General features: G+C 31.2%; 1 protein-coding gene across 6 annotated transcripts in view; it reads left to right on the plus strand.

Annotated features, from left to right (window-relative positions):
* The window catches only part of LOC134687622 (potassium voltage-gated channel subfamily KQT member 1-like), a 91,606-nt gene that overhangs the window by 52,053 nt on the left and 15,190 nt on the right, over positions 1-24,363 (plus strand). For all 6 annotated transcript variants that reach the window (XM_063548057.1, XM_063548058.1, XM_063548055.1 and 3 more), the window contains 6 exons: positions 1,778-1,904; positions 15,526-15,604; positions 16,842-16,938; positions 19,564-19,707; positions 20,588-20,698; positions 24,208-24,303. In XM_063548057.1, coding sequence (XP_063404127.1) covers positions 1,778-1,904; positions 15,526-15,604; positions 16,842-16,938; positions 19,564-19,707; positions 20,588-20,698; positions 24,208-24,303 — 654 coding nt within the window. The remainder of the gene's footprint in view (positions 1-1,777; positions 1,905-15,525; positions 15,605-16,841; positions 16,939-19,563; positions 19,708-20,587; positions 20,699-24,207; positions 24,304-24,363) is intronic.

The following is a 24,363-nucleotide window of genomic DNA, read 5'->3' on the forward strand; positions in this document are numbered from 1 at the left end:
GAGATCTAGGGTTGATTTCCTCTTGAAATGACCAATTATTAGAATGAAGCTCATAGAACAGAAGATATTCACATATCATGTAGAGTAAATAGACTTTGAATTATTACAGAACTCTGCTATACTTTAGAATAGAAAATTCCCTGTAAAATAATAGGTTATAAACCCACAATAGTTATATGAAACAAAATCATAATCATAATTCATTTGAGCATATATTACAACTGAATTATCCAAAAATCTTAAGGAATAAGCACTCAAGCAATAGTAGTTAATACTATACACTCATTCAGTTAGATTCAGTTAGATTTATTGATGTGAAAAAAGTTACAAAAGAGTATTATTTTGTTTTTCAAAAATAAAAGACATCCATCATCCATCGCATGTCTGTGATGATTCTGTAGTTAAGATACTTATCCAAGATTCAGTACAGAGTAATTCCATGATATAAATAGAGATGAGAGTGGTTCCATTAAAAAGCTAAATCTTAAATCACATCTATACTTATAGAATGTTTTGTTTGTTTCAAACCTTTTATATAAAGCACTAAAAAGGCAATAGCAAGAAATGTGATGAAATGATAACAAAAGGATTGAAAATGATTTTTCAAATAACTTGAAAAAACATAAAAAATCTTGGATGCATTTTTGAAATGGTTAAGGCCTGATTTAAAGTAAACATTCATTGATACTATAGATTGTCTTAATCTAACCTAGACCTAATAAGAGACAAAATGTGAATATAAGAGTAACCAGGTATATAGTAAGTGCATGAGTAGTTGTGCACAGTACATCTAGTTTAGTTTGCCTCTTTATATCTAGCTTCATCTATAATACTGATCATAAGGCAAATTGTAATAGTTTGATACATTTAATAAAAGATATTGAAAGACACAGCAAACCAAATTAAAAAATAAATATATATGAAGAAAAAAAATAACTGAGAGATTATTGTAAGAACAATACTTTTAACCTCTTTCAGAAGGAAATATTTAAATACAAGAATTTTGTTGCATGCAGATACAATTTTGCATTGATCCAAAAGCTGGATAAGAATATAATTCAATTGATATTACATCACCATTTATTGGATTTTAACCGTTTAAGAGTTTTACCAAAGCAAATATGTTTTTCTACTTTTGTTAACACATTTGAAAACTCATTTAAACTCTGTATTTTTTTTACATTATTAACAGTTCAATAATAGATTGAAGCTAGCCAGTATTTACATCAGAAACCTGCTCAGACATCAACAATTAAATCCTTAGATATGGATGAAAGTGAATGCTTAGCACTTGAACAATTTGATCAGCACATTGGTTTTGAATAGCAATATGCACTCTAAGAAGTTTTCGTCTCAATGACATTTATAAAGCTTCATACTATGAAGTGTTGATGTTGCTGTCTCACAGCAGATTTTAATAAAAGATGAAGTATTGAAAATTGCTTCCAAATGGAGCTTGTATAATCAAAAGAAATGAAGTTTTAATCATAAAAAAAATTTAAGAAGATGTGGTATGATTGTCAATGAGGCATCTCTATAAAATACCAAATAATACAGAAGTTAGCAAGTATAGGTCACTGTAGTCAATACAGCATTCCATAAAAAGCAAACCCCATAGGAAGCTATAGTAGGCCCCAAAATGACAATGCCAAACAATTCTAAAAAAAAAATCTAACATCCAGGAAAGGATGTTAAAAGCAATTAATGAAAAAACAAATACATGTATGATATTAGCAACCACTGACAACTCCTGAACAATATTTTTTTCTCTTTTCAGGAAATAGTATTAGTATTATTTTTTGGTTTAGAGTATGTTATTAGGCTATGGTCTGCTGGATGTCGGAGTAAATATCAGAGTGTCCGTGGCAGATTATTATTTGCCAGAAAACCCATTTCTGTGATAGGTGAGTTTATGAAATTGTTTAAAACAAAGAAGTTCTTTAAAAACCTTGTGAAATTAAAAATTTGCATATTGTCAGTAATAATGACAATTAATACAGCCAAAGATAACCAAGTTTAATTTTAATGAGGTGCATGCAAGAAACAAGGACACATTATGGGTCTACCTTTCTGCATGACTCAACAATTTTTTTATTTTTTTTTCGAAAACTTTTTAAAGAAGAATAGCTTACTCAGTTTCTGTCTGTCATTTGTAATTCGTAATTGAACTCATTTTCATGGTTCAAAAATTGCCCAAAAAATCTGAAGTTTATTTTTATTTTTCATTTTAATTTCATACTTTGGAGAAATCAAATTACTACATTTGGTATATGGGATTCTGACAATGTCTACATGACTGTCAAACAGTTGACTTCACATCTGTCCTTGTTTCATTGTACTCTCATTCTCTTAAACATCACACAGTTGTCCTTTTTAGCTCACCTGGCCCGAAGGATCAAGTGAGCTTATGCCATCACTTGGCGTCCATCGTCGTCCGTCGTCTGTCGTCGTAAACTATTTCAAGAATCTTCTCCTCTGAAACTACTAGGCCAAATACTTCCAAACTTTAACTGAATGTTCCTTAGGGTATCTAGTTTATAAATTGTATCCGAAGTTTTGATCTATCAACAAACATGGTCGCCATTGCTAACAATAGAACATAGGGGTCAAATGCAGTTTTTGGCTTATATCTCAAAAACGAAAGCATTTAGAGCAAATCTGACATGGGGTAAAAATTTTCATTTGGTCAAGATATATCAGCCCTGAAATTTTCAGATGAATCAAACAACCCATTGTTGGGTTGCTGCCACTTAATTGGTAATTTTAAGGAAATTTTGCAGTTTTTGGTCATTATCTTGAATATTATTAGCTCACCTGGCCCGAAGGGCCAAGTGAGCTTTTCCCATCACTTTGCGTCCGGCGTCCGTCGTCGTGTTAACTTTTACAAAAATCTTCTCCTCTGAAACTACTGGGCCAAATCAAACCAAACTTGGCCACAATCATCATTGGGGTATCTAGTTCAAAAAATGTGTGGCATGACCAGGTCAACCAACCAAGATGGCCGCCAGGGCTAAAAATAGAACATAGGGGTAAAATGCAGTTTTTGGCTTATAACTCAAAAACCAAAGCATTTAGAGCAAATCTGACATGGGGTAAATATGTTTATCAGGTCAAGATCTATCTGCCCTGTAATTTTCAGATGAATCGGTCAATCGGTTGTTGGGTTGCTGCCCCTGAATTGGTAATTTTAAGGAAATTTTGCTGTTTTTGGTTTTTATCTTGAATATTATTATAGATAGAGATAAACTGTAAACAGCAATAATGTTCAGCAAAGTAAGATCTACAAATAAGTAACATGACCAAAATGGTCAGTTGACCTGTTTAGGAGTTATTGCCCTTTATAGTAAATTTTTAACCATTTTTCGTAAATTAAAGTAATCTTTTACAAAAATCTTCTCCTCTGAAACTACTGGGCCAAGTTAATCCAAACTTGGCCAAAATCATCTTTGGGGTATCTAGTTTTAAAAATGTGTGGCGTGACCTGGTCAACCAACCAAGATGGCCGCCACGGCTAAAAATAGAACATAGGGGTAAAATGCAGTTTTTGGCTTATAACTCAAAAACCAAAACCTTTTGAGGAAATTTGACATGAGATAAAAAAATTTATCAGGTTAAGATCTATCTGCCCTGAAATTTTCAGATGAATCAGTCAATTGGTTGTTGGGTTGCTGCTCCTGAATTGGTAATTTTAAGGAAATTTTGCTGTTTTTGGTTTTTATCTTGAATATTATTATAGATAGAGATAAACTGTAAACAGCAATAATGTTCAACAAAGTATTATCTACAAATAAGTCAACATGACCGAAATGGTCAGTTGACCCGTTTAGGAGTTATTGCCCTTTATAGTAAATTTTTAACCATTTTTTCTTAAATCTTAGTTATCTTTACAAAAATCTCCTCCTCTGAAACTACTGGGCCAAATTAATCCAAACTTGGCAACAATCATCTTTGGGGTATCTAGTGTAAAAAATGTGTGGCGTGACCAGGTTAACCAACCAAGATGGCCACAAAGGCTAAAAATAGAACATAGGGGTAAAATGCAGTTTTTGGCTTATAACTCAAAACCAAAGCATTTAGAGCAATCTGACTTGGGGTGAATTTGTTTATCAGATCAATATCTATCTGCCCTGTAATTGGAAGATGAATCTGACAACCTGTTGTTGGGTTGCTGCCCATGAATCGGTAATTTTAAGGAAATTTTGCTGTTTTTGGTTATTATCTTGAATATTATTATAGATAAAGATAAACTGTAAACAGCAATAATGTTCAACGAAGTAGGATCTATAAATAAGTCAACATGACCGAAATGGTCAATTGACCCCCTAAGGAGTTATTGTCCTTTATAGTCAATTTTTAACAATTTTCATAAAATTTGTAAATTTTTAATTAACATTTCCACTGATACTACTGGGCCAATTTCATTATAGATAGACATAATTGTAAGCAGCAAGACTGTTTAGTAAAGTAAGATTTTAAAACACATCACCATCAACAAAACACAATTTTGTCATGAATTCATCTGCTTCCTTTGTTTAATATTCACATATACCAAGGTGAGCGACACAGGCTCTTTAGAGCCTCTAGTTATAGATAAAGATAAACTGAAAACAGCAAAAATGATCAGCAAAGTAAGATCTACAAATAAGTTTAGTATGACCAAAATTGTCAATTGACCCGTTTAGGAGTTATTGCCCTTTATAGTCAATTTTTAACCATTTTTCGTTAATCTTAATTAACTTTACAAAAATCTTCTCCTCTGAAACTGCTAAGCCAAATACTTCCAAACTTTAACTGAATGTTCTTTAGGGTATCTAGTTTATAAATTGTATCCGAAGTTCTGATCTATCAACAAACGTGATCGCCATTGCTAAAAATAGAACATACGTGTCAAATGCAGTTTTTGGCTTATATCTGAAAAACGAAAGCATTTAGAGCAAATCTGACATGTTCATTAGGTGAAGATTTATCAGCCCTGAAATTTTCAGATGAATCAAATAATCCATTGTTGGGTTGCTGCCACCTATTTGGTAATTTTAAGGAAATTTTGCAGTTTTTGGTCATTATCTTGAATATTATTATAGATAAAGATAAACTGTAAACAGCAAAAATGATCAGCAAAGTAAGATCTACAAATAAGTTAAGTATGACCAAAATTGTCAATTGACCCCTTAAGGGGTTATTGTCCTTTAATGACAATTTTTCACAATTTGTTCATCATATTCGCTAACTTTAAAAAATCTTCTCCTCTAAAACTACTCAACCAAATTCAACCAAACTTCAACTGAATGATCAGTGGGGTGTATAAAATATAAAAGTTTGTGTTTAATTTCTATTTCGTCAAAAAACATGGCCGTCATGGCTAAAAATAGAACACAGGATAAATGCAGTTTTTGGCTTATATCTCAAAAACTCAAGCATTTAGAGCAAATAAGACAAGAAGTTAAAGTATTTATTAGGTCAAGGTCTACCTGTCCTGAAATTTTCAGCTGAATTGGGTTACTGGTTTTTCAGGTATAATGCCCCTGAATTGATGATTTTAAAGAAATTTTGCAGTTTTGGGTTATTATCTTGAATATTATTATAGATACAGATAAACTGTTAATAGCAAAAATGTTAAGCAAAGTAAGATCTACAAATAAGTCAATTTGACCAAAATTGTCAATTGACCCCTTAAGGAGTAATTGCCCTATAAAAACTTTTTCACAATTTGTTCATCATGTTGACTTACTTTAAACAATGTTCTCCTTTGAAACTGCTGTATTAATTTCAGCCAAACTAAGCCTAAATGAGTTTCAGAGTATCTAGTATAAATTTTCTATTTTATTTCCTTGTATGTCAAGAAACATAGCTCCTATGGCTAAAATAGAACATAGGAGAAAATTATTTATTTTTTTTGCTTTTGAAGAAAATAGGAAGATTCAAAGAACATTTAAATAAATTGAAAAGCCAAAATAATCATTGATGAGAGATTTAACCCAAAAAATTAAGGTGAGAGATTTAACCCAAAAAATTAAGGTGAGCGATTCAGGCTCTTGAGAGCCTCTTGTTTCTTTTACAAAGCCTGTTGCAGCAGATTTTAGTTTAATAAGTGTATGATGGTGAATTAAAGATGGATTTATTGTCCATTTTTTTAATGTGTTTGAGCTTTTAATTTTGCAATTTGATTTGGGACTTTCTGTTTTGAATTTTCCTCACAGTTTTTTTTATTTTTTAATGTTTTGATTTGGTTAACCTACTTTTTTGAGAAACAGAGTTCTTGAGTCATAAAGACATGTCAGACATATCTTGTTTAGAAAATGTTGAAATATTTATTTCAGAGATTGTATAACACCATACTTTTACAATCTTCTGTGTTATCATCATGATTATAGAAAAAAAATAATGCTGTACAGCAATTGCATTGTGAATCTGATTGAAAATTTATCCATCTTTAATATCTTCCCTCTGGCTAAAAAAGACATTGATTTTCATGAGAGTCCCTATGTTATGTATCAATGTCATTCTGAACTCCTCATTACTTTTCCCTGTATTATATGTCACATTAACAAAGAAGGTCAGGTTGAATTGAGATAAAATGTTACGTCTGGGACCGCTTGTACTTCACTTTAGGACTGCTTTAGGTGAAATGTATCAAACATTTATTTCATCATGGAGTAACGACCTCATTTTCAATACATTGACTCTATGATCTGTATTAAACATGCATTGATAATTAAATTGTAATGCAGATTGCAATTGTCTAAATAAACATATGAGAAAGGGATATATATTGTTGGTTTTCATGGGATAATTATCCCAATATGGGAATTACATAATGCCATTTCCTTACAGCAATATTACAAAGGTCTCAATGGTACATATACCATTGAAAAGTTCTAGAATTTGCTTCCGTGTTGAAGACCTCACCTTGACTTATTAGTTGTTCTTTTAGTACATCACATCCCTCATCCTCTTGAACATGCACTAACTATTTGCCACTGGACGTTAAGCAACCCACAATATAGTAGATCACAGGTGTAAAACATGCTTTGATTGGTAACTTTCTCATTTGTAAACATCTCTTTGTTTCTATATTAGATATCTTCTTTGAAATTTCTTGTTCTTTTCCAGTTAAATGAAATGTTCTTTGGGCATTCTTAAATTTCCATTTGATGTCACATTGAGAATGTTACATGCAGCAAGCTAGTTGTTACAGAATTAGATTGGCATTTCATTTCAATTAAGAATGGAAGAATCTTCAATGTTCATTAACCTGCTTTCTAAACGCGTTGATGAATTTTGGACATGTTAAAATTTGACATGGTGAAAATTCTTTAATTATACATCATTTTAAAAAACTGTTTTAATTTTGGACAATAGCAAAAAATTTAATGGCGGCTAAAACTAGTCATTAATACTAATTTTGAAATTCTGTTACAAAATCTGTTTTCTTGTAGTTAAAACATTTATTTTATATCAAATACAATATTTCAGAATTCCTAAATATTAAATCAATATATCAACTTAATTTTAATAGTTTCTGAGATAAGACAACTGACATTTTTTCTTGAGTGCTCATGTCTCTAAAAAGAAGGGCTTTTATAACTCATATAAGTCAGGAAGGGTAGGTAACTCATGTTTAATACTTGGGACTTATTATAATTGAATACTTGGCATATCCTTGGAACTGGCTCATTGAATTAATTTATTTAAAGTTCATTACCCAAATTATAGGAGTTTTAATCTGGAATAAACCTAAAATTTACGTCATACTACTTCAATACTTGGAACAAACAAATGTTTAAATAATCAAATGCTCTTGGAACAATTTTTACTTTCAAAAGTTTTTAAAAATTTCAACCTTATTACTATTTTGTCTAGATTCAATGACTATTATGAATAGCTTAGATATTTCATTAAGATTGATTGATTGTTAGTTGATTAATGTCCTTTTCATTTAGATATAAGCAGTGTAATACAATGGGAAATCTAATGACAAGAGTTATCTCCCTTCCCAATTTACTCTACAGTACTATGTATACATATGTATGTTCTTTTTAATCCCATGTTTATCAGTTAACTAGAACACTACAGTAAATGTTAATGACAAAATAAATTATCAAAAAGACCAGATGTCATTTACTACAGTAATTTTCTTCTATCATACCAATCACGAAGAGAGCATTAAAGAGAATTGTCAATGGTTTTTGGTCTTTGAAAAAGTGTTTTAAAGGAAGAGCTAAACATTCAATATTTTATTTTTTCAAATTCAAGTTTTAAAAAGAATTTCAGTTTAATAGTACCAACTTGTCCAACAAATTATACTGCTTTCTTTCCTCATTTGTACTGATGAACCTTAATAGATTTTAAATAACTTATTGTCATGAAAACATAAAATTGATTAGTTTTAATATTAATAGAGTCACTAAATAAACAAACATAAAACATCAGGGTTTTTCGGTTCAGAATAACACTTCATAGGAGTTCAACCTCTACTATTTGTAGTTGATATGGCTACAGTGCACATGACTTCTAATATGGGTATAAATGATAAAGAATTGGGAAAAAAACATAGAACTGACCATTTTCATAAAATACAGATTAAGTAAAGTTTTTGCTAGGTCGTTAAAGGTTTCATAAAAGTTGAAGCACTTTTTTGGGGTTTTTTTTGGAGACATGACTTTGAAAAATATGTGTTTTAACCAAATTTGTCATGAGGAACTCTAAGGTAACATGTCACCTGAATCAAACTGTTTCATGCATTTTGAACTTGACAACTGCAAATAGATAGTGCACACTTGTTTGTTTTGATGTAATTGACATCTTTAATTCTTCATATTCGCCATGCAATTTACGTTCCTACTTCATAGATCTGTCATCTTTGGTTTATAATTATACATGCTACAAATAAAAGCATCTTGTGCTTATATAACTAGAAACAGATTTCATTTGGAAATTATGAGGAAACTTATCTTGATTTTTGTAGGGATTTTGATCCAATTAATGGAAGACATTAACCAATTTGTGTAATCAAGCAATGAGATTGATTTATAACATTTGTCATTAAGTACTTATTTTAACTGTACTCTGTTTATACATGTATTCACTGCTCTATGACAACATCCTGTCTGCAGCCATACCAATTGTAATGGTACTCTGTTTATACATGTATTCACTGCTCTATGACAACATCCTGTCTGCAGCCATACCAATTGTAATGGTACTTTGTTTATACATGTATTCACACTGCTCTATGACAACATCCTGTCTGCAGCCATACCAATTGTAATGGTACTTTGTTTATACATGTATTCACTGCTCTATGACAACATCCTGTCTGCAGCCGTACCAATTGTAACATTACTCTGTTTATACATGTATTCACTGCTCTATGACAACATCCTGTCTGCAGCCATACCAATTGTAATGGTACTCTGTTTATACATGTATTCACTGCTCTATGACAACATCCTGTCTGCAGCCGTACCAATTGTAATGGTACTGTGTTTATACATGTATTCACTGCTCTATGACAACATCCTGTCTGCAGCCATACCAATTGTAAATGTACTCTGTTTATACATGTATTCACTGCTCTATTACAACATCATGTCTGCAGCCGTTTTAATTGTAATGGTACTCTGTTTATACATGTATTCACTGCTCTATGACAACATCCTGTCTGCAGCCGTACCAATTGTAACGGTACTCTGCAGCCGGTCTATTTAACGTTACATTCAGATTTATATAGAGAGAGCCATAGAGAGGTAAATACTGTAAACAAACTTGTATTCACAGATACTTTATTTCGTGTTTACACAATCTAACCCATTTCATAGTGATTTAATTTTGCAATGGTAAAATTTACTTAATGAAGGTAAATAAGGGAAAAGTTGCGAAAATAAATTGCTAGTGAAAATTAGTTTGAGTACTGTAGTATTGTATTATACAAGCCATCTCTATGATAGATAGCTAGCAAAGGAGCATATTGTTTTAGGCCTGTTTGTTAGTCCAATATCAAGTTCAAAGGTTTTTTACTTTTCTTTAAAGTTGTAGTCAATTTAAAGGGAAACTAAAAGACTTTTAGTTTCCCTTTAAATTGACTACAACTTTGAAGTAAGTTTTAGTAAAAGTACACATGTTCATTTTGATATGAATTTTATATGCCAAATTAGGGTTTTGACCAAGATTTCGTTGTTCATAGATTGTGATGGATTGAGTTGGACATGGTGTCCAGTCAATAAAGGTCAAGGTCATTGGTTATCAAAAGTTGTAGAATAAATGAAAATGAAAAATGGAATTCCAGATTGTGTCTTAGACTTTCCTTTCCTTGATAACAAAGTAATGTTTCTTCAAGTAGTAAAGATAGGGAGAGGGAAGAAGTCTATTGATATTAGGGTTGATAGGTCATTGAAGGTCATTGTTACTAGAAATGAAAATTGCAAATTTTTCTAAATAACTAAAAACAAATACTGGTAAGCTGTTGTTATTTTAGCAGTACATTGTAATATTTTTGTGAAAAAGTTAAGAATTTCTCAACTGCAGCTGAGAGAAATTTGATAAAAGTGCCAGTGAAATATCAATATAAGAAATGTAATTATGTCAAGAAATCCCAATTTGCTGTACAATATTATAATTTGATTTTTAAGCAAAGCCTTTTACTAGATTTGATGACGTCAAATGGTTAACACACTTAGTAGGAATTATTGTTCAGATTAGTAAGTGAATTGAGGAGAGAAATCGTCAAGTTAAAAAGGGAATAAATAATACCCTTAGGATAACAGATTACTGTTAAGCTCTTACTGTTTCATGAATTTGGCTAATGATTGAATAATGATTACTATAAGTGTTTGATTTATACAGATAATTACATTTGTCACTGGTATTTGTTTTAATCAGATTAAAGTTCCTGCCTGTACAACCTGCACAATTGTGGCTAATTTGCTGTTTCTGTCTTTAGAGAGGTAGAAAATAAGATGAAGCGGGTTTTAATGATTGCATGTGTAAATTTTTGATGAAGTTTTGTTTAATTAATTTGAACTTTAGAGCTAAATGCATTTTCAAAGTGTCTAATTACATTAATGTTTTAACCACAGGCTCTTTAATATGTTATTCTTTATTTTACTTTTGGAAAAGTTGTACTTTTACAATGTTTAAGTTATTAACATTATGGTGATTGAAACGACTACAAGACATACTCAAGCACTCTTTTTAGCTCACCTGACCTGAAAGGTCAAGTGAGCTTTTCTCATCACTTGGCGTCCGTCGTCCGTAAACTTTTACAAAAATCTTTTCCTCTGAAACTACTGGGCCAAATTTTACCAAACTTGGCCACAATCATCCTTGGGGTATCTAGTTTAAAAAATATGTCCGGTGACCTGGCCATCCAACCAAGATGGCCGCCATGGCTAAAAATAGAACACAGGGGTAAAATGTATATTTTGGCTTATATCTTTGAAACTAAAACATTTAGAGCAAATCTGACATGGGGTAAAATTGTTAATCAGGTCAAGATCTATATGCCCTAGAATTTTCAGATGAATCGGACAACCCGTTGTTAGGTTGCTGCCCCTGAATTGGTTATTTTAAGGAAATTTTGCAGTTTTTGGTTATTATCTTGAATACTATTATAGATAGAGATAAACTGTAAACAGCAATAATGTTCAGCAAAGTAAAACCTACAAATAAGTCAACATGACCAAATTTGTCAGTCAACCCCTTAAGGAGTTATTGCCCTTTATAGTCAATTTTTAACAAATTTTCATCAGTTTTTGTAACTTGTACAAAAATCTTCTTCTCTGAAACTACATGGCCAAATTAAACCAAACTTGGCGATAATTATCTTTGTGGTATATAGTTTGAAAAATGTGTCCGATGACACCGCCTACCAAACAAAATGGCTGACATGGCTAAAATTAGAACATAGTGGTAAAATGCAGTTTTTGATTTATATCTTTAAAAGTAAGACATTTAGGGCAAATCTTTCAAGATATAAATGTCCATCAGAATAAGATCTATCCCCTCGCAAATTTTCAGATGAATCTGACAACTGGTTATTGGGTTGCTGCCCTAAAATTGGTAATTTTAAGGAAATTTTGCAGTTTTTGGTTATGATCTTGAATACTATTATAGATAGAGATAAACTGTAAACAGCAATTTTGTTCAGCTAAGTAGGATCTACAAATAAGTCAACATGATAAAAATTGTTAGAGTACCCCTTAAGGAGTTATTGCCCTTTATAGTCAATTTTGAAAAAATTTTCGTCATTTTTGTAACTTGTACAAAAATCTTCTTTTCTAAAACTATGGGCCATATTAAACTAAACGTGGCCACAATCATCACTATGGTATCTATTTAAAAAAAGTGTCTAATGACCCCACCTACCAACCAAGATGACCGACATCAGTAAATACAGTAACAGGTGAGCGACACAGGCTCTTGAGAGCCTCTAGTTTTATTTTGCTTGAAGTTAACTAATAACAAATTAATTAGATTATTCTATACTATCTGTTCATGTGAAAAAAATATTTGCGCTGTTAACCAATAAATGCTTGAAAACTTTTCCTTTATTATTATGAGCTGTTTACGTAATTATCAATAATTTTTGAATCTTAGCTGCATTCCTTAAAGCAAACTATTCAAAATTTACAACTTTTTGTATAGGAGCAAACAGGCTATTTTGCGTTACTACTTCCATGCAATACTTTTATATTTTATCCTAAAGATTTTTTTTCATGATTGAAAAGATTGCAAAGCCTATTCTTGCACTCAGAAATATTGCCTAAAGTGAACGAACAACTAACTAATAAGATTATCTTTATTCAAAAATTTGAAAATGCATTTAGTGCTAAAGTATACTCTAACTGAATTTGAAAATATAATCTGTCTATAGTTCATATGAGAGAAGGTGTCCTAGTTTTTACCAGATTCTATTTAAATCTGATATTCCAAGAAGTTCATCATAATACCAATAGACATTAAACATCAACATCAGACAATTTATGACAGCTACAAGATTACATCTTGGTGGTTATACCAACAAATTATACACTAATTATTGGTTTCTGGACAGCATTTATCTAATTTGTGCCTGGTATTAGTTTAAAGTGTTTGGTATTCATCTATGGGTAATTCTATTAGTCATTATTAGAGTTGTCTTTTGGGTGTTAAAGGATGAAATATTAACTGGAGCTGTACAGTTTTCCTTGATTCAAATTGACAGGGGAATATTCAAATGTACTTTCTTTGTCAAATTATATAGTTTAACCTCTAGGGTCTAAAAGAATTAAATCCTTGGTTTTGTTTGGGTTTTTTAGTTCTTTTTTCTGCTTAAAGTGAATTCAATATGACTCTCACAGAAATTCAAAACAAAGAAGAATTTTTTTTTTAGTTTTGAGAATGTAGAAATACCAGTATGAAATGGTGCAGTTATAGTTCTAAACATTTTGACACAGTAAGGTAGAGTGGTGAACATTACGAAATCTGACTAAAGGAGTTGCTTTGCATATATCCCTGCAGAGACATTTATTGTCAACTTGTGCAACTGGTGCAGAAAAATTGGTGCAATTAATGTTAATATAACATTTTCTTCCTTAATTTCCAATTCACAGTGCATCAATAAGGACATAATTATCTCATCAAAAGAGCTTGTTACTTTCCAATGTAAGTCTATATAAACCATAATCTGATCTTCTATTTATTATAATAAATCAGACGATTATGACAAGGAGATCTAGATTTATTTTGGGTAAAGCCATATTTTATTTTAGTTTAGTACTGACTATGTAAATGGCATGCATATAAGATACCATAAGCATTACTACTAATTACTTCATATTACATATATCTAAGATGTGTCTAATATTTGATATATATAAACCTAAAGGATAATAGTTTATTTGTAAATAGTGTATGTTATAATTAGGAATTACCATTTACATGTGTGAACGTATAAAAAGTCTGATTGATCTAAAACTTTCGTGGGAAAAATTTGGTTGCTTATATAGGGAATCACTGAAGCATGACTGGAGTGATAGGTCAGTCAGCAGGCCCCCCCCCCTTATGAAAAGTTCTGGATCCCCCACTGGAAGGGTAACATAAATAGAAAACATAGTTTGGTGAAAGGAAGTAATTTGTTATAGAAAGAAGTGAAGGAACAAAGAAATAAAAAAATAGGGGAGATAAAAAAAAAATAAGTTAAGAATAGGAAAGCTTATCTAAGACTGTTACTTCAAGTACACATGTTCCAAATGATATGATCTTTCTTATTTTATGCCAAATAAGAGTTTTACTCCAATTTCATGGCCCACTGAAGAGAGAAAATAATAGTGTGAGTGGGGAATTTGGTACTATTGACACATTCTTGTTTTGTTATAACCCTGGTCCTGCCACTGCTCTTTGATCGGTACATTGTTTGTTGTCCATACTAAATACTGGCTCCCTCCTTATGATTCTAAAGAAACATAATAGCTGTTTAGTCTTTATAGATTGCAAAAGGTCTATGATTTATAATTCCTTTTCTTGAAGTAATTCTGCAGATTTTAATTGTTGTGATCTTATTTTCACCTTTAAATGTTTATTTTATGGTAATTTTGATTGCTATTGCTTTATGAATCTGAAACTGTCTGTGCTCATATAAATAAACATAGTTCTGAGAGAGTTTAAAACTATACATAAATGTAAATAAGATCTGCATGGTTGTATATTTTTATTGCCAGACAAGTTTTTGTAGTGATATTTTAACATATTTTTGTATTACCAAAGAGCAGGCATTAGGCCATAATAAATCATAGGTTTGTTTGCCCAAACGCTACCTACCCAGAAAAAGCTGCCTACTCAAATTCTTTTATTGTCCTGATTTGAAGAAGTTTTTTTTAATCAAACAGGCATGAAGGCTAATAAACATCTAATACTTAAATTTCTTTTTTTGAAAAAAATAAAGAAAATGCCTACCTACCTACCCACTGTCTCAACCTTTGGGTAGGGTTTGGGCAAACCAAAATATTTTTAAGTGTGGCCTTATATATAATGTTCTCTAGGGTAACTGAATGTATTTCAGTGACCCTTAACATCACTAGTCTTATTCCTGATTTAATAGCTGACTATGCAGTATAGGTTTTGCTCATTGTTAAAGGCTGTAAATCTATAGTTGTTATATTCTAAATCATTTGGGGTCTGGTGGAGAATTGTCTCAGTAGCAATCATATCATATTTGCTTATTTTTTTTAGAATTTTTATCTGTATTGCAATTTAAAAGGTGTGTAGGGAAGGAGAAAGATTTAGTATTGCCCCCTTGATAATCATATGCCTCTTTTTTTCTGCATGTATAAAAATTGAATGACATTATTTTATGGTAATTCTAATGTGAAGGTATGATGTTCAAACTTCTACACAAAGATTTGATGACTTTTAAATTTATATGTTAGGTACTACTATACAGTGGGTCTTACAGAAAAAACTTGATACATAGTGGTAAAAGTGAACATTGTCATTATTAATTCTAATATTTAACACTATGTCATAATTTAATTACTTGTATATTTACAGATTTATTGGTTGTGGTAGCATCTATAGTGGTATTAGCTGTAGGATCTAATGGACAAGTGTTTGCTACTTCAGCCATTAGGTATGTAACACACAACTGTTTTATATTCCTTGCTCAAAAGAATGGGATTTATTTATATTGATATAAGGAGATGTTGTATGAGTGCCATTGAGACACTTACTCTCCATCAAAGTCACAATTTGTAATTTTTGCTTACCATTATAGTTCAAAGTATGGTTTTCAACACAGAGCCTTAGCTCACACCAAACAGAAGCTTTAAATGGCTCTAAAAAAATAATAGTGTAAAACCATTCAAACGGGAAAACCAGCGGTCTAATTTATAAAAAAAAATAGAGAAAGGAGAAACACTTATGAATAACATCATTCTACAAATGACAACTACTGAACATCAGATTCCTGACTAAAAAGGACAGGTACAAACAAATGCAGCATGTTTAAATGTTTTAATAGGTACCAACCTTCATCCTTATCTTAGTATATTAATACCCCTCTTCCAAATGAGGGATACATCATCCATCAATCTGTCTAAATCTCAATTGTTTTACATTTTTCTCACCGAGAGAATTAGTTAAAGCTTGGCTGCTTCTGATATATATATGGGAGCAAGTTTCCCCTGGCTTAGCCATTCTGTTTGACACTTTTACTGTTCCTTTGGTGTCTACTTCCTGTTTGTCAAAACTTATAGTAGTATAAGTAGTGAGCAATAGCTCATAATACATCTAGTTAATTTGTTTCTCAAACGCAAAACCTGGTCCTCTTTTCTTGGTCAAGATGAATTGTTTTCTTCAGGCACTCTGCAAATCTGTTTAATCCATGTCAAAATGAAAATCAATACAGTTATTTGTACATTGCATGCCTAGCACATAGTCCTTTATAACTTGGAAATAACCTACAAATTCTTCATAGTTTTTTACCTTCAGATCACCTGAAACTTGGTTTGGTGCAAAGAAAACTTGATTTAATTTGTTTGCCTCAAAGCCAATATTTTTTTTCTACAGTTATTGAAATAATCATGATAATGGAATTTTTATCTGAATATAATTATGAAAGAAGAAAGACATATATTGTTTTGTAAAATACATGTACCTCTTTTTATATATTCATTCATTTTGTGCTAGAATATTCAAACCATCATGATATAGTGACTGTCAAAAAATGTTTGTTACATTCAGCAATCTAATAGTGGGAAAAAAGCATTTTCTTCAAAATTAGTTTATTATAAAGAAAGTATGTTTTTTTTTCAAAAGACAGTGATATTTCATTTAGCGTACAAATTAATTTATGAACTTCTTTTCAGAGGTGTGCGATTTTTACAGATATTACGAATGTTACATGTTGATCGACAGGGAGGAACATGGAGGCTTTTAGGTTCTGTGGTTTATATACACAGACAGGTATGTCAAAAATAGATTAAGCAACCCTTATACTACAAAAACTAAAAATTTATTTGCACTTTAGACTGTAAGAATATTCAGATTATGTAATGAGACTCGAGGAGTAAATAATTGGTCTGTGTTTTGTCCAAGGAAGCAAAGATTTGGTATCAATTACCTTTTGAGGTCTAATCAAATATTCCAAGGAGTAGGTCCAGTAAGACTCCTTTTTGGCCCCAAAATATAGCAGTTTTATAAAATTGTTAAAATATAAACTTTTAGTTATTCATTGGACAGTAGAATGCTTCTGCTACATAAATATTGGCTGTTTTTGACAATACAATGCACATATATCGGGTACTAGCACCATGATTAGTCATGCTAAATTACTGAAATCTTCACAATTCTTGCATTTTAGTTAAATTTTAGACGGTTTTCAAGTAAAACGAAAGTGGCCGCATTCGTGTTCATCCTTAATATTGAAGTGTAAGTTGTATTTTATGATAAAACATAACATGTATAAAGGTTGAGGATGAACTGGATGCGGCCACTTTCATTTTGTTAAAAAAAAACATCTGAAAAGTGAAATTTTTTCTGCATGTTTGGTAGATTTTTCATATTTGAGCTTGAATCGGATCGTTTTTAATGACTAAATCAGTTCAAATCTTTCACATAAACTAATTGATTCAAATGAAATAGACACTTAAGTGTTTAAAAAGTGGTCAACATCTTTCGTCAGATGAACCTGACATTTGAGGCCAAAATCGGTCCTTACCGGACCTGCTCCTTTTTCAATCTCATATTTTAAGAGGTAAAAATGTTTTAAACAAATACTAGTTTGGTAAGGACAGAAATATCATGCATAAGTATTCTTTTACATGTCATCCAGATGACATAACTTTTGTTAAGTGCAGTAAAAATATTCAACTTAATGACTGATGAATAATTTATTCTACTATGTTAGAATAGACATGTCAGTCTATTGCTTAAAACTTATCACATGGAACTTGACACTTACTCATATTAAGTCATTACTAGTACTATGCCACATTAAGACCCAATATTTTAGAATAAAGCTCGTGGTAGTGTGTGAATTAATGATACAAATCTAATACAGTCTTCTTACATGCTAAAACCACTGCACTTTGATACGGAAACGGTATATGTTACTGTCAAAATTACATCAGTTGTCAGACCCATCAAACAGTTGTTTCCTGTCAAGAAGACTTGAAGACATGTTATATTTTGTTAGGAACAAACCTGGCATTAATATATTACTAATCAGGGGAGCATTGACAGAAACATGGAACAAAAGGAAACTGAAAATAACGCATGAAACATTTCCAGGAAGAAACTTAATGCTTTTAACCTATTATTTTCTTATCAAGTAATTTCAATACCTAAAGTAGGTATTATGTCACTTTTGGCCTAATCAAAAACTGTTCCAAATTTAGGCAAAAATTAGTGAAAAAGTTGCAATACGTTTTATCAATGTGTGCAATTATGATGTCATAGTGAAATCAATGATAAACCATGGATGCAAAAGTTTGAATTTTAACATATTTTTCATTATAAGTTTTTTTATTATTATTCAACTTGCTAGTAAATTACTAGAAATTTATTTTAGGGATAATATTGATCCATTAAGGAAGACTGTTATTATATATAATTAGTTTGCTTTGTAAAATTGATTTAGTTAACTGCAGGCAATGGTCATTTTTCACATCCACTACTTGACACACACCTAGGTTTTACTTCATGTATATCAATGGGGAATGTAATTCTGTGTTATCTAAAATTACAGACACGCAAATTATTGTTTTAATATTGTATTATGAAAATCATGATTACAATTGGCTTTTATCATCAGTTTCCCTTAGTTGACCATATGATTACATAATATGAAAAAAAGAATACATCACTTCTTTTTAGTGCCAAGCAATGTGCAAAATATAACATAACAGCATGTCATTTTATAAATAGGTTATATCTCAATTTTCAAACAGTCAGCAATTTGTATCGATCTTTTAAGACTATTATGAGCTTTAATTATAGAGAACAGACAAAATGATTTTCTTTTCTATCTCGTATCACAGCAATATATCACTTTGCTACCTAGTTATTAGTAGTTCCATGGCTTTATTAAAGTGCAAAATACAGCACTTCTAATGGTAACTCCAGATTGTTATATTGTCATTACTTAAGTGTTGTAATGATGTTTTGGTTAAGTTGAAAGAGATACAGTTAAATCTAACTTATAGCCTCACAGTATTTACAGTAAAATCTAACTACAAATGAATTCTCCAGAGGATTTACAGTCAGATAGATAACAAAAACTCGAAAACAACAGTGTAATTTGTAGTCCCAGAATCAAGACATTAAATTATGAAAAATATGTAAACACAATCACTTCACTCTGAGCTGTTACAATTAAACTTGGTTTAAACACTGCTTACTCCTATAATTTTACAACTCTGACCAAAATGATTTAGTCTTATGTTCAAGTATATTCAGTCTTGCAATACTTGATAAAAAAAATTATTTAAATACCTCCTCATCATTTTCTTTTTTTAACAATTGTACGTCACAGCAGTGGTTAATATGGTAATACTTTGAAGTAACTTGTTTTTTAATCTCTACTTTCAGGAATTAATAACCACTTTGTATATAGGATTTTTAGGATTAATTTTCTCATCATATTTTGTCTACCTCGCTGAAAAAGACACTACAAGTCAGGATGGTACAGAGACAGATTTTACTAGCTATGCAGACGCCCTCTGGTGGGGAGTGGTAAGTTTTACTAGATATGCAGACGCCCTCTGGTGGAGAGTGGTAAGTTTTACTAGATATGCAGATGCTCTCTGGTGGAGAGTGGTAAGTTTTACTAGCTATGCAGGCGCTCTCTGGTGGGGAGTGGTAAGTTTTTCTAGCTATGCAGACGCCCCCTAGTGGGGTGTGGTTAATTTTACTAGATATGCAGAAGCCCTCTGGTGGAGAGTGGTAAGTTTTACTAGATATGCAGACGCCCTCTGGTGGGGAGTGGTAAGTTTTACTAGCTATGCAGACGCCCTCTGGTGGAGAGTGGTAAGTTTTACTCGATATGCAGACACTCTGATGGGAAGTGGCAAGTTTTACTAGCTATGCAGATGACCTCTGGTGGGGAGGTGTAAGTTTTACTAGATATGCAGACGCCCTCTGGTGGGGAGTGGTAAGTTTTACTAGCTATGCAGACGCCCTCTGGTGGAGAGTGGTAAGTGTTACTAGATATGCAGACACTATGATGGGGAGTGGTAAGTTTTACTAGACATAGACGCTCTCTGGTGGGGAGTGGTAAGTTTTACTAGCTATGCAGACGCTCTCTGGTAGAGATGGTAAGTTTTTCTAGCTTTGCAGACGCCCCCTGGTGGGGTGTGGTAAATTTTACTAGATATGCAGACGCCCTCTGGTAAGGTGTCACACAAATTCATTTTAAAGAAGCAAAATGCTTCAGTATCCATCAGAAACATCAGGGAACCAGAATGATTAAATGACTACAAAGTTAATTGTTCTGTTTTAAAAATTGAGTCAACTGATTTTCATATATATATATAAAAAAATTCTATTTTTGATTAAAGAATATATTTCTTCATTTTCACATGTAAAATTACAGTGGACATTTTATTTGTTTCAGATAACTGTGACAACGATAGGGTATGGTGATACAGTACCCCAGACCTGGATGGGTAGGATTGTTGCTTCCTGCTTTTCAGTATTTGCAATATCATTCTTTGCTCTTCCAGCAGTAAGTTAAATCTCACATTAGTTCCCAGACAAGCTTCCTCCTGGATTTTGTATGTTTAGATTCATCCATTGCATCAAGATTTTACACGATTTGAGTTTTGTTTTCTTGTATATATGGTCAGACGTGCAATTTCTCATTTCAATTTCAAGGAAAAATGTTATTTAAAAGTTCATAGCCGTCAAAAATCTAAATTCCATGTTCAAAACATGGAATTTCAATTAACAATATTAATAAACCAATAATGCTGGTGTTGTATTGACAGTGATATCAAATATCATTTATTGATATGGCAAAATACCTCTAAACCTGAGGTGTCAAAAATGTGGAAAAGTTCAGAGCATTTCTTCTTGTAAAAGAGCTAGCTATAGCCAATTGGCAACATATTACAACAAAAGAAAACAATTCTGATGTTTTATAATTAGAAACATTAAGCCAATCTCTAAAAAGTCAAGGGTAGGAGTTGGAAGGATTTAATACCATACTTTATGAGTGACTAGGAGTCAAATTTCCTATAATAACCAAACATTTTGCTGAATTGAATCTATTGTAATTCTAAGATTGTGTAATTATATAAAGAAACTTTATTATATACTTAGCTGTAATACAAGTTAACTGTATGTGGGATACAATCAATGACCATCGGTCTGTATCAACTGACCAAGATGATATCAATATCAGTCACGATTATAAAGGCTATATCAATTTTCTACTCTATATTGTGTTATGTCACATGAAAACCATCCATTTAAGATAACCACACTCCAACTGTGCTTTTTGCATAGTCAAATTACATTGACATTCAAATTAAATTGTGTTTATAAAAAAAAATGACTACAACAAAACATCAATTTTAAAGAAAATGCTTTTTATAATTCATAAGTTGAATGGGAATTATCGTCTGAGGCTTTTTTCCGACAATTTACTTGGATTCTGTAACTTTTTATTCATTGGCACTCTGCAACTAAAAAAAGCAATCGTTAAAATTTAAGATTAAAATATGTATTTTAGTTTATGTTTAATTAGATGCTTTACATATTACATGCCAAACTGTTAAGATATTCATTAGATTGCTCATTTACATGTCTCTAACCTTTTAATCAGACGAGATAATCATTCCATGACAAAAGAGTCTCTTATTTTGCAAGGGTTATTGATTTTATTTACTAAATATTATCAAAAAAAGTTCTCTCCATGGAATACTCCATCTGTTTTGTAATAGAAAGCTTGTTCATTAAAAGATAAGATCTTGTAATTAATTTATATAGCCATAGATTAAATTTGTTGTTGAAAGAAAGGAAATGAAGAGCTCGGAATAGAGAAATCAGCTGTCCATTTTTATCTACTAGATTTGTAAATCAACCTCTGCTTTGTTGTAGTAAACTATTTGTCTCATAATATACAATGTTTAACATTAACTCTCTCCTTGGTATAGCCTTCGACATGAAGAAGCGCACAGCTTACACTTATGTATTGATAGCCTTATAATATAAAAAAGAAGATGTGGTATGATTGCCAATGAGACAACTATCCACAAAGGACCAAAATGACACAGAAATTAACAACTATAGGTCACAGTACGGCCTTCAACAATGAGCAAAGCCCATACCGCATAGTCAGCTATATAGGTCATATACAAACTTAGCCACAACTTATTTCTATATCAATGAATCAATCATGATTCCGATATCAGAACAAAAATGTTTATTAAAAAAAAGACTAAAAAACTTAGTTGTCAAAATCTAATTGTTCCATCAAGCTTAATTCAATAAACAGACAACATTTAACTTTCTTCACTTATAATTGAATTTTGGCTATCTCTGATAAGATTTATAAAATACAATAATATTTTTATGACCAATAAAACATTTACAATACAATTTATAAAAATAATAGAAAAAGAAGATAATTGTTTATATATTTTGATTGAAACTCGTAAGATAGTTTTAAATATTTCACAAGAATGTTTCGTACAAGTCATAAATCATTTGAATGAGAATTATCTCCCCTTTTATATTGTAAATTTGATAATCAAAATATATGTTTCCCTTAAAGATTTTTTTTTTATATATATAGATCTGACAAGTTCATTCGATTTAGTTTTAATCTAATCTTGCTTTATCTCATAATTGTCAGAGTTTGATAGATTTATTCAATTTAACTTATTCTGGAAAAAGCTTTTATGGAGAATTAGGTTTAAAGACAATCCAAAGAAAATTTTGTCATTGAAATAAACTCTTACCAGGCTCAAGGTTTTTATGATAGATGCTTGTTGACTTATCAGTGATGCTCGAATTAAAAAAATTGACAAAATAAAAAAAAATGAAGAACCTTGGGGACCCTAAAATTGAATTATTTTTCCAAATACTTCTAAAGTAACCTTTTACTCATGTAATATAAATCCTTAGTATTTCTATGTTAAATAAATTTTTCTGCCGTTTGTTTTCATAATAAAGTAAAAAGCTGTATGGACATAATGACATAATATCTTGCTGTGTTTGGTTCACATAGAATCAGACATGAACAAAACAAGAAAATAGTCCATCAAATATCTTGTTATATATTTAATGGATCTAATAGTCTTAGACTGAAAGACTTCAGTGAATTACTAAATGGTCAATTTAACACAAGAATAACAGTTATTTCTATAATAAGGAGGGCAATGTTCCTTAAATGGAGAGAATTTTCCAGACAAAGTTGAATAAGAATCTACCAATTAACCTTCCTAGGCAATTAACTCTATTTTAATATTATGGTACAAAAAAATATTTGTAAGAATTTGACATCACAAAATTGAACTTAGTATCCTGTAAGTAAATCATTTGTTGTCACTTAGCATTGATAAGCTATTGTGTAATCTACATTGACAATATCATGAATGAGTTATGTATTGGGATGTAGATGATCAGCTGTCATTATCAGAGAAGCAGTAGAAATAGTTAGTTATAGACACAGCTAATTGCATTCTCAGAAGTTCGTCTTAGATTCACACTTCTCTGAGCGACAAATACTTGTAAACAACTTTCATACAGCGACAAATACTTATAAACAACTTTTATATAACGACATATACTTGTAAACAATTTTTCATTTTGCGACAAATACTTGTAAACAGATTTTCCTCAATTACTGCTAATTGTAAATATGTTGTTGATGGGGCTTCTTCAGAGACGCAATACTTGATTTTTAGTAACTAAAATGTGACGCAACTAATTCATTGATTTGCAGTAATTATGTACATGACAATCGAATGCTTAAATCATCATTATATTATTATCTATCAGAGGGCTATTTCTCTCATATTTGTAAGATGCACCTAATTGTATCAATTCACTGAACGAGTGTGTTTTATAAAAATTAATTGGAAATAAACTGAAGAAATATCTCTGAACCTAGTTTAGGTTTCAAGTGTTGTTCTTTTCTTCTACCATTTGCAATAATGACAAATCAGCATTAATTATGACTAGTTGTGAATGTGTGTAAGTAATGAAAATTATATTTTATACTTTAAGGGAATTTTAGGGTCAGGATTTGCCCTGAAAGTTCAACAGAAACAAAGACAGAAACATTTCAATAGACAAATTCCAACAGCAGCTTCACTCATACAGGTAATACATGTATTTTGTTAAACTAACTTCCTTCAGTATAAAATAAGGAGATAAGGTATA

Source organism: Mytilus trossulus, chromosome 10 (assembly GCF_036588685.1).
Source record: "Mytilus trossulus isolate FHL-02 chromosome 10, PNRI_Mtr1.1.1.hap1, whole genome shotgun sequence".
Taxonomy (NCBI): domain Eukaryota; kingdom Metazoa; phylum Mollusca; class Bivalvia; order Mytilida; family Mytilidae; genus Mytilus; species Mytilus trossulus.